This window comes from Cervus elaphus, chromosome 13 (assembly GCF_910594005.1).
Source record: "Cervus elaphus chromosome 13, mCerEla1.1, whole genome shotgun sequence".
Classification (NCBI taxonomy): domain Eukaryota; kingdom Metazoa; phylum Chordata; class Mammalia; order Artiodactyla; family Cervidae; genus Cervus; species Cervus elaphus.
This window is the reverse complement of record NC_057827.1, coordinates 50528844-50541069: the sequence shown is the minus strand read 5'-3', so window position 1 is coordinate 50541069 and position 12226 is coordinate 50528844. Positions and strand designations below refer to the sequence as shown.

Genomic DNA, 12226 nt, shown 5'->3' with positions numbered 1-12226 from the left:
CATGGGGTCCCAAAATGTTGGACACGACTGAGCGACTTTCACTTTCATTTATCATATAAATAAAGCAAAAATAAGACAAAGTATAATTTCACTTTTTATCAATTTAGTGTAAAATATAAAAGGAAAATAGAAGGATCACAGTTAGTTTCCTGAATCTTCTTCCATGCTAAAAATCTGTTTGTGTATAATCACACATCTGTTTATATACTTGGTTCTAACTCCTCTCAGTACGCAGAGCGCTAACTTATTCTTTGCCACAATTCTAATACAGCCCATCATTGGATGCACTATAAAAAGTCTTCCATTGATGGACACTTAGGTTGTTTCCAGCTTTTGGTTATTATAAGGACAATTACAGTCTTTAATCATTTATCTTAGTTAATAATAGTTATCAGCATATAGATCATATGTAAAGCCATGGTCCTGAATAAGATCACCTTGAGAGTACAGGCAGAAGAGAAAATAGATCCAAGGATAAGCTTTGGGTACTCCAATGCTTTGAAATCAAGAGAGGAGGAGATACCAGCATGGGAGACTAAGAAGACACAGCAAAGGAGGCAGGAACCAAGAGAGACTGCAGTCCTGAAGGCCAAGCGATAGGGTGCTGCAAGGGATAGCACGTGCTCAACTGTGCCAGGTGCTACTGAGAAGTCATGATGAGGACTGTGCTGTCTTAAAGCAAATCTGATCATGTCATTTCCCCTCAAATAATCCTATCAGTGGCTTCTCAATACACTGTGAATAAGAATCTCTCCCCCAAGTCCCCACACACATGCTCTCATAGACACACAGAGAGCATCTGTAAGTCCTACATAATCTTGACCCTGTGTCCTCTCCAGAATCAACGGCATCACTGCTCCTGCTACCCTCTACTGATGGACATCTTTCTAATTCTCAAATGGGTTCCAACTGTCCACAGCACAGACTCTCAAACCTCAGCTTGCATACACATCATCTGTATTTTTAACAAGCTTCCAGGTGATGGTGATGCTGCTAATCTGTGAACTATACTTTGGAGTAGCAAGAAACTAAAAAATTTCTTTCTCCTCTTCCAAGCTATCTTCTGTTCATTCCTAGATTTCAATTTAAGTATCATTTCCTCAATCTTCCCCAGATAAATTGAAAACCTGCTTCTATACACTGCCCATCTGCATATTAACTGTCAAACTCACAATAATTAATTCACCACCTTTCTTCTCTGCTAATCTCCAACTTCCCTGTGGGCAGAGATTGTTTCTTGTGTTCACAGATTCTTAACTGTGTCAGTCACTCAGTTGTGTCCAACTGTTTGCAACCCCATAGGTTGTAGCCTTCCAGGCTCCTCTGTCCATGGCATTCTCCAGCCAAGAATACTGGAGTAGGTAGCCATTCCCTTCTCCAGGGATCTTCCTGACCCAGGGATCGAACCTGGGTCTCCTGCACTGCGGGCAGGTTCTTTCCCATCTGAGCTACCAGGGAAGCTCCTCACAGATGCTTATTTAGTGCCTAACTCAAAGCCTGCCACACAGTAAGCACACAAAAGTTTTTTAAAACTGATCAATTTACATGACTATTCAGACCTGCATTTCATGACATAGAAAGATAATTATGGCATAATAAGCTTTAAAAATCAGGTTACAAAACATTATTTACACAGCATTACCCAAGTTTTGCTCCATATGATTTATTTGCAAACAACAAAGTCCAGAATCATATACTGAAGAAAAGTATTATCTCTGGATGGCAAAATCTTGAATAATTGTTGTCCTTTTGTGTATTTGCTTGCATATTTGTATTTTTATTCTTATTTTATAGCAAAATAACAAATGAAATTAAACTTTGATTTCTGACATTTAACCTCTGCTTTTCCAATTTTTGTTGTGGGAGTCATGACTGCTATTTTAATGTATAGAACTAACCATCTACACATGTTTTTCTAAAATATGACTAGAAATTTCCCTTGTAATTTGAAGTTCAGTTGAGGGCTAACCACCAGAAGCTGGCTATGAGGGGTACCTGACTTGAGAGGGTCAGTCAATGTTTATTGACAACATTTTTGCCACCCATTCTCTCTTTCTTGATGGTGGGTCAACGAAATATACATGCAATTTTACACAGAAAACTCACTAAAATAGAATGTAAGTCTATAAACAAATTTGATGACACATTGCAATGTAAGGTATGAAAAGTTGGCATTTCAAATTAGTGAGAAAAAGAGGATTTACTGAATAAATAAATTTATTGTGCAATTAATTAGTCATTTGGGAAGGAAACAATAATGCTTAATCTTATAAAATTAATTAAAGATGGATCAAAGATTAAATGTTTTTTAAAGAAAGCAATAAAATTACTTCATGAAAATATGAAAAATATATTTAAGTGTAGCAAAGCCCTTTCTAAGAATGACAGCAAGACTAGAAACACATAAAGGAAACTATTGCCAGTTTTCACTGCTTCTGTATTAGTGTAAAACTTACGTATGGCATAAAACAGCATAAACAAAACTGAAGGCAAACAACAAAATTTTTTAAGGTCTTCATTAATATGACAAACAGTTAAAATCTTTAATATAGAAAGATCACTTATAAATCAATAAGAAAAAGATGAATGATAACAGAAGACAAATTGGTAATTCTCAAAAGGATAAAAACAAATAACCAAGAGACATCTAAAAATATGCTCAATCTTATTAGAAATGAATAAAACAAATAAAGAGATTTTTTTCTACATCAAATTAGGGAAAAAAAATCATGAAAACTGACAATTAATAGTTTGGTCAGGTTGAAAGGAAATGAACAATGTCATAAATTGTTGGTAGGGATATAAGATGGTATAACTTTTCCAGAGAGAATTTCAGCAATATGCATCAAAATTTTTAAGCCAAAAAATGTAATAAGTAATTCCATACCAAGGAATTTTCTTAAGCTACTGATTGGTTAAGTTACCAAATATTATGGAATAATTTAAACGTTCACACATAACCTTGAGTGAAAAATATCAGTCTATAGAATGCCATCTATGGTTTAAATACATGTATACACAGAAATGTTCACAAGGCTTTTCACCTAAATTCCATGCTATTCACTAAAATTCAATGCTAAGAATCCTAATTCTTAGATGTCTATAAACTTCTCTTTATAATACAGAAACTTTAAATGCAAAAATATGATCAATATGGAATATTTTTACAGTTCTCATCAAAATTGTTATTTAACAAAATAAACATAAGTTTGAACAGTAGATTGCTATTTTAACTAAACTTATGTAACCACACTATCCCATTAAAGTATCCTTGGTATTTCCCACAAATGACAATTACAATGTGCAAAATTAAGAAAGCATTAAACTGTATAACCACAAGTGTTATGCTTTGTGGTTAACTGTTCCCTGCACAGAAAAACCAAAAAGCCACCAAGTGAAAAGGTATTCATTTTGTGTTCACAATTACCTTTCTTGAGACAACTTATTAGTGCAGAAAAAAATATACATTTCTCTGAACTTGTAGGCTCAGCAGGCAGATATATTTTGAAAAGGTTAAGCTATGTTTAGCAAGATAATCCTCAAGAAATGGATGCCAGAGAATTAAATATTCACTACTTAAATTAACTTCTTATTTGGTACTTAGGAACAAATTGCCAAGAATTATCATCATCAAATAGAACATTTATTGACTCTCTGGGAAAAAGAAAGTGAGATCTACTTGAGGAAAAAAAAATTTAGAATTGGAAAGAAATCAGTATTTTTAACACTTTGCATGAATAATATAAGCTGTGAGTCCTCAAAAAAGGATGCTTAGCTTGCAGAGTGACAATGGAAATGATTCAATATAGTTGTCTCATATCCACTAGACTATGTTTATGTCTTTATGTCCACTCTCAGTTTTAGGCTTTTAAATAAAAGACATTTCAAAGAAGTTATATGGAACTGCTATTATCTATCAGAGAAACTGGAGCAATTTTGAAATTTCCAAAATCTTCACATAAAATTTTATTCATAAAATTATGAATAATACATAAATCCTTTTTTAAAAAATCTTTTTGCCTAGACAGAAAACAAACATGAGAATGACCTTCCTTGGGGTATTCATACTGAATGTCACTGTGATTACTAAACGCAGGGAAATCAGATGACTTTAAATCTTAAAAGAAGGCAGTAAAGTGTTACAATCTTGACTAAAAGTAAAGTTTGAGGGAACTGAACATAGAGGGGTAGAATGGGTAGCAGAGGGAGGCTCAAAAGGGAGGAGATATACTTGTAATTATGACTGATTCATGTTGATGTACAGCAGAGATCATCACAAAACTGTAAAGCAATTATCCTCCAATAAAAAAATTAATGCAAAAAAATGCATTACAGATGAGTTTTCAGGATTCCTACCAGCTCTTTTGAAAGACAAGAGACTTTAGAGTATGCATTCTCTGTATGCAGGTGATATCCTCACGGGAGTGAAAATTAGTGGCTAAGGAGGGCAGGGGATGATAAAAGTTTACTCCTTCTATGTATAAAGTACAGATATACACACAGTACCATAAACAGATATACAATATATCTAGAGCATTATAATTTAATGAGGAGGGGAAATTAGCGTGGGGAGAAGTTTTAAAAGCCTTCTTAAGGGGGTGACAATGAAAAAGCATTTTTGAGAAAAATTAGGTTAAACAAATCTGAATTCTAATCATTATCTAGAGGTAAGTGAAAGTGAAAGTGAAGTCGCTCAGTCATGTTCGACTCTTTGCAACCCCATGGACACCAGGCTCCTCCGTCCATGGGATTTTCTAGGCAAGAGTACTAGAGTGGGTTGCCATTTTCTTCTCCAGGGAATCTTCCCGACCCAGGGATCAAACCCAGGTCTCCTGAATTGTAGACAGAGGCTTTACCATCTGAGCCACCAGGGAAGTACATCTAGAGGTAAGTTACCTGATATTATAAAGCCTAAGTTTCTTCATGAATAAAATGGAAATTATGACTTCTTCTTATGACTGAAGATTTAAACAGAAAAAATGCAAAGCACAGAGCATAGTACAAGGAATATAGTTCATGTTGAGTAAATGTTAGCCCCCTTCCCTTTTCTTTTCCCATTTGAGGATGCTATAAGTTATATACTTACCATAAAAGAATACTCATGTTCCAAAGGAAAGGGAGACACAAGGAGAAATGGGAAAAGTTCCAGAAGATATGACTTTTTACATGATCCCTGAACCCAAGCATGCCCAATGATAAGGAAATCTAAAAACTGCCTTCAACTCTCAAATCTGTGATGTTCTTAGTTGTATAAGCCAGGCAAAGTTGCTTGGTTCTTACGAGCTTCAATTCCTACATCTGGACTCCACCAGGTTGTTACAAAGAACAAATGAGGCCATGCACGTGACACTCTTTGGAAACTATAAACCATTAAACGAAATTTACCTTCTGGTTCACGTCAATAATAGCAGGAGATGAAGACACTGACCTAGACTGTGTACGTAAGGGGAAGGAACAGAAAGGACCAAAACTGAACTGCTCCTTCCTAGCGCCCAAGAACAGAAGCAGGTCTTCAGAATCTAAGCCTCAAAGGCAGAAATTCTTTGGCTAAATTCTTTTCAATCTAGTTTAAGACAAAATTAACAGTGGAATTCTCACCTATCTCTTTGCTCTTCGTCTGTATAGCGATCATCTAACAAAGAGGTTCCAAATACTCCAAGCACAGTATTGTGGCCTTTCTTGTCGGCTGTATGATACACTCGAGAGGCCACGCGCAAGTCAATGGGCAGCTCTTTGGCTGGGATGGTGGTGCACAGGTTGTGAAGGGTCCAAGTGGAGTAGTCTTCTGGAATTCTGCCACAGAGATAAGAAAGTGGGCCTTTTTTTTTTTTTATCATTTTCTGCTTTTTTAGATACAAAATATACTTACACTGTCAGTTTAGTTCAGGTTCTACAAAAGATGTCAACACGTGGGAGATCACATTTAAAACTATTACAGTGGTTTATAAAAAATTTACTATTACAACCTCAGGCCATTGACCAGATCTTCAGTCACATATATCCAACTGCCTGCCGAAGATCTCAACCTGTATTTTCTACAGATATCTCAGAATCAACAGGTCTGAAAGCAAACTCATTATTATTATCCCACTTCCACCCAAATCTCTTCTCTCCTGAATTCTGCAACTCACTCAGTGACACCATAACCTTTAGCCATCATACATTACTTCATTGCTACTCTGCTCAAATGCTGACATCGCTGAAGAAGTTCAACAACACAGTACATTATCCATTAACTAGCATCAGTGGAAATCTAGGTCTCTCTAAGTTAACAAAGCATCTTCTTTCCCACTATGCAGTTAATAGAACTTGCTTCTCTCCTGCCTTTCCAAAACAGAAAAGAGGCCATGAAGATCTAATTTCTTAATACCCACTCTCACTTGCCATGCCATTCAATCAACAAATCCTCTTTGACCACCTATTACGTACCAGACATTGTACTAGGCAATCTATACACATCATCTCTAACTTCTATAATGAAACTATGTGGGAGGTATTATTATTATTATTAGCCTTATTTTGCAGCAGGCTTGTTTTGGATAGGTCGCAAAATTAGTCAGTGGTCACTGGATCTAAACACAGTGTTGCTAACTATGAGTCAAATTTCTTTCCTATTAACGCCTATTAATGACCTCTGAGGAGAAAGTGGCCAATAGCTAGTACTACTCCATCCCCACCTCCTACTAACGTTATACTCTTACATTACCCAAACGATGGCCTTTTCATCAAATCGAATGAACTTTAGATCTTTAGATTATGGACCTCCAAGCCACAGCTGGCAATACTGATGACCCTTCTTCCTCCATGAGCTTTGTTAAGCCTGCACCATCCCAGCTCTCCATCTACCTTTCAAATTCACTGTAACTTGACTTAGTCACTGGCTTTTCTTTCACCATCTTCTGAACTGGGTATGGCTTCCAAAGGTGAACTACTCTTTTTGCACTGGAAAAATCACCTTCAGTGTTTTAACTCTTCCCTCTGTACTGAGAGTTCCCAAGTCCCATCTCTGCTATCACTCTCTCACCTAAATTCCTCATCTTCAACATACAAAGCACTGGAGCCATCTTTGTCTCCTCTGCCCTTCACCTGCTCAGCCAATGAAAAACTGAGCTTCTCCCTTGGACAGAGCTCTTCAAGTGTGCTCCTTCTCCCCCTTACTTCCACCACACTCCAGTCCAAGCCCTCATCACCTCCCCTGCAGAGCAAAGTCTGCCACTTGGATTCAGCACTGCACACTCTGTCTCCTCCCCCTTCTATGCATGCTTGCATGCATGCTCAGTTGCCCAGTCATATCTGACTCTTTGGGACTCCACAGACTATAGCCTGCCAAGTTCCTCTGTCCATGGAATTTTCCAGGCAAGAATATTGGAGTGGGTTGCCATTTGCTATTCCACCCCCTTCCAAACATCCTGCAAAATTCTAGCACACTGATCTTTAAGTACTCCTCTCCCCAATACAATGGTTTTTTTTGTTGCTTGCTGCATGCCTCCAATTTCCTCTCTCTAAGTTTCAAGGCTCCTAGCATCTGGCCCTACTTTCAGCATAGTGGTTAAGAATGCCTCTGTTCAAATCCTGTTTCAAATTATCACTTGGCAATAAGCAAATCAATTAATTTCATTATACCTCAGTAAGTTGAGAATAATATTTGGTAAGCTGAGAATTACAACATTAGTGTATCCTGAGTAAAGTTGCCTTAAGAAAGAAAGGAATGAATGCATTTAAAGCATATGTGCCATCTCCTAACAAACACATGAAAAGATGCCCAACATCACTCATTATCAGAGAAATGCAAATCAAAACCACAATGAGGTACCATTACACACCAGTCAGGATGGCTGCTATCCAAAAGTCTACAAGCAATAAATGCTGGAGAGGGTGTGGAAAAAAGGGAACCTTCTTACACTGTTGGTGGGAATGCAAACTAGTACAGCCACTATGGAGAACAGAGTGGAGATTCCTTAAAAAACTGGAAATAGAACTGCCATATGACCCAGCAATCCCACTCCTGGGCATACACACCAAGGAAACCAGATCTGAAAGAGACACATGTACCCCAATGTTCATCACAGCACTGTTTATAATAGCCAGGACATGGAAGCAACCTAGATGCCCATCAGCAGATGAATGGATAAGGAAGCTATGGTACATATACACAATGGAATATTACTCAGCCATTAAAAAGAATTCATTTGAATCAGTTCTAATGAGGTGGATGAAACTGGAGCCCATTATACAGAGTGAAATAAGCCAGAAAGAAAAACACCAATACAGTATACTAACACATATATATGGAATTTAAAAAGATGGTAACGATAACCCTATATGTAAAACAGAAAAAGAGACAGATGTACAGAACAGACTTTTAGACTCTATGGGAGAAGGTGAGGGTAGGATGTTCAGAGAGAACAGCATTGAAACAAGTATACTATCCAGGGTGAAAGAGATCACCAGCCCAGGTTGGATGCATGAGACAAGTGCTCAGGGCTGGAGCACTGGGAAGACTCTAGAGGGATGGGATGGAGAGGGAGGCAGGAGTGGGGATCGGGATGGGGAACACATGTAAATCCATGGCTCATTCATGTCAATGTATGGCAAATACCATACCACTACAATATTGTAAAGTAATTAGCCTCCAACTAATAAAAATAAATGGGAAAAAAAAGAATATAATCAATCTGAGGAAAAAAAAAAAAAGCATATGTGCCATCTCATATGGCAGATGCTGTCTCCAGGACAATTCATAGGGCCAGAAAGACCTCTCAGTTCTTTCAGTTATGGATATATTGCCTAACTTTTTATCTGCTTTCCTGGTGTCTCAGACAGTAAAGAATCTGCCTGCAACATAGGAGACCTAGGTTCAATCCCTGGGTCAGGAAGATCCCCTGGAGAAGGGAATTGCTACCCACTCCAGTATTCCTGCCTGGTGAATCCCATGGACAGAGGAGGCTGGTGGGCTATAGTCCAAGAGGTTGCAAAGAACTGGACATGACTGAGTAACCAACACTTTCACTTTTTCAAATATTCTTCAAGTAATACTTCAAGGACAAACTTCTCTGCAAACTTTACTTTCTTTTTCTTTCTTACAAATATCTCTTTTCATACATTGCCCTATTCCTGTCCCACCCAATCTGACCCTTAATGTAATGGGTTAATACAGATCTATCCACTGACCATTCCATGAGTCTGGATAGTAGCATAGTATAAATAGTCAGCTGGGCCTGCATCAGAAGCCTAGTTCTAACACTTGGAAACGCTAATACAGGCCTCTCTGAAGGTGTTCTGCAAAATTAAAGCAAAAACTCTTAACCCCTACCTTATAAAAAATTGATAACAGTAACACTTCTTGGTCTCTGGAACTCTCAAGAAACTCTCGCTTATGTTTACTGCTGTTACTAATTTGCACTGCACAACACCTAACCCATTGCAAGGCATCATATGTACATTACTGAATCACTAATAGAGAGTGGTTTATGTTATTTCCGAAACAGTACAGGGCCTAACAAAAACAGGATATGAAATGTGTACATGTTTAAGTGGCAGAGGAAAAGAGAGGTAAATCTAAAGCGTTTGGAAATGTCTGGGACAAAGAAATATAACTCAGGGAGTGAAAATGGGTCTCCAGGAAGCCAAGGATCCCTAAGAAACTCAGGGTTCCTAAGAAAGGACTGGGAAAAAGAGAGAGAGAAAGGTGGGCTCTGATGTCACGCTCACCTACATCTTCATTCTCTCTGGGGCAGGTCTTGGCTAGTAGAATGTTCTTGAGATTACATTACAGATTCTTTTTTTTTTTTACTTAAAAAAGCATCAGAACCGATCTGAATTCCTATGTTCCCTTCATGCTTTTAATAATATAGATCTGCAAATGAATCTCCCTTGGTTATTGAGCTAAAAAACACTATGTTTTCAAGAGATGGCTGAATTTCTAAGAAAACAAATCAATTGGGAAGCTAGTCATTGGTGAGAAAATTTAGGTAAAAAACTGATTAAGGTAAAAAACTGAAAAAGGAGCAGTGAATAAAAGATTTTCCAAAATTCTCTTCATGTAAACTTTTTAAATACCAGATTTTTATTCCTCTGCATCACATTCTTAGTTCTTTATAATGGAGATTTCTAATTTCAGTTTTAATGAATTAACACAGTATACATATATATATATATAAAAAATCTACAAATATTTTTGGCATGCTCAAGAAAGGCTGTGTGTTTTTATAGCACACTCTCCTTTAACAGGACTATTTGTCATTCTTTGAAACACTAAGACATAAAAAAGAAAAGACTGCCTCTGTGTGTGGCCACACTACTTTGCCTAATGCACTAAATGCAAGGTTTTTTAGGGAAAAAAAATCAAGAAGTTTCTGCTTCATTGATAATCTGACAGTAACTATTTATTGAAGGTAACATACTTGTTGTCTGCTGTCACTATTTGTTTTAATACATAATCTTGCTAACTAAATGAGCTTAAAGCAATGCAGATAAGCAATGGCATGTACAGGGTCACTTAAATGCCAATTTGACTCTTTCATAAACTTTGGAATTCTTTTCCTGTGAGTTTACTCTCAACTACTAAACTGTGAGTATTATCCATTTACGAAGTTTAGGCTGGCCATAAAAAGGTTGTCTTCCATGTCCTGCACACCTTTCAGTGCCCTAGGCAACAACAAAGCTAATAATTAAAGCTTCTTTAAGCCCCCCATAAAGAGTTAAATGAAGAAGAACCTAGACCAAACCAACCCATAAAAACCTAGTGGAAAAATAAGGAGAAAATAAGTTTCATCAAGATGACTGGCAAAAGATAAACCATACATCTAAATTGCATTTACACACTATTATTCAAAATTGTGGTTGTACCCGTGTGTAGTAAGAAACCCTACTGAAAGTATGTGAGGGGTAGGAATGAAACATAAAATTATAGTAGAGAAAGTAAGGCCATCTAAATTTCCCAATTGACTGGCCTATGGACATTTTGTGAGGGGTTGTCTTTTATTTTATCATAACAAAATTAACCAACATAATGAGCAGTTAATCCAAATTAGGCACTTCAGTGACCAAAAAATATCAAATCTCACATTAATATTAAATTCTTTTTTGTCTCTCAAAGAATTATTTTTATTCTAGCTGTTGTTTGTCATTACTAAGTACAATGATTAAAAAAAAAAAAGTAGAAAGAAGTGTGGACTATGATACATATATCCTACTATACTAGCTGCCACCAACTCTTCCTGTGAGAAGGTTTAAGTTGGATTTCATACGTGAATTTCTAAAACATTTAATCCTCCTTTACAAACACAGTTTCAGGTATCAGTACTACTGAATAATTTCTCTTCAGACAATAAAATTTGTATAGTAAGGAAGTTACTTTTTTTTAGGTAGTTTTTGATCACACATGGGTTTTGAAATCTTTTTTGGTCTCTGTGGTATAACTCCAAATTTACTTTTTCGCCTTCTCTTAACTTCTTTTCCTTTGATTTGCAACAATTCTGATGATTTCACCTTGGAAAAAACATAAAGTGAGCTGTTAAGGAAAGCTGTAACCACAAGTTAGATTTTTCTCTCATATTTGATGTTCCATGTTATTTTTCAACTCCTAATTTCTATGTATATTTTGGAATACAAATCCTAAAGGAGGTGTTGATATTTTCCTCTAAATTTTCCCCTAAATTTTATAACATATAACTTAATTTTATACCTTCACAGCAATAAAAATATTAGTACCATAATCATTCAGAAGTCTTTTGTTGCCTTAAAACTATTAAAGAAAAAATATAAGATTTTTCCCTTCATAAATCTACTCTTCTTGGTTAGTATTTTTAATAAAACTTACCTTCAGCCCCAAAGTTGGGTATGACTGGTGCTTGTAAGCACTAGCCAAAATGAACTTTAATGCTTTATAGAACTATTTTGAGCAATATTTACCAATGTATACTTCTTACAGTTATACTGTTTTCTGTTTCTACTGCTTGGGAAAAGTCAAATGCATTTCTGTCTCTTAAATAATTTGCTTTTAATCATTATAGATATTAGGAATGTTGTTTCCCTAGATTCCTCAGGAAATTCGCAGAATTCATGGCAGTAGTTCATTTAAAGATATTTTTCTCTGTGGGTTGCTCTGTACTTTCTGGAGACTAGATTTCAGGAAGAAAGCAGGGAGGTTTTCCTTGAGGAAAGCAGAGAATGACTGAGTAAGTAGGAGGAGGCCAGGTAACAGGAGGTCCTTATAAATTAGGTA

The 12226-nt window shown here is 36.5% G+C and overlaps 1 protein-coding gene across 1 annotated transcript in view; it reads right to left on the bottom strand.

Annotated features, from left to right (window-relative positions):
• The window catches only part of TTC6 (tetratricopeptide repeat domain 6), a 175400-nt gene that overhangs the window by 103296 nt on the left and 59878 nt on the right, over positions 1 to 12226 (bottom strand). Inside the window, exons 4-5 of the mRNA XM_043921932.1 lie at positions 11357 to 11490; positions 5599 to 5793 (exon numbers count right to left, since the gene is read on the bottom strand). Coding sequence (XP_043777867.1) covers positions 5599 to 5793; positions 11357 to 11490 — 329 coding nt within the window. The remainder of the gene's footprint in view (positions 1 to 5598; positions 5794 to 11356; positions 11491 to 12226) is intronic.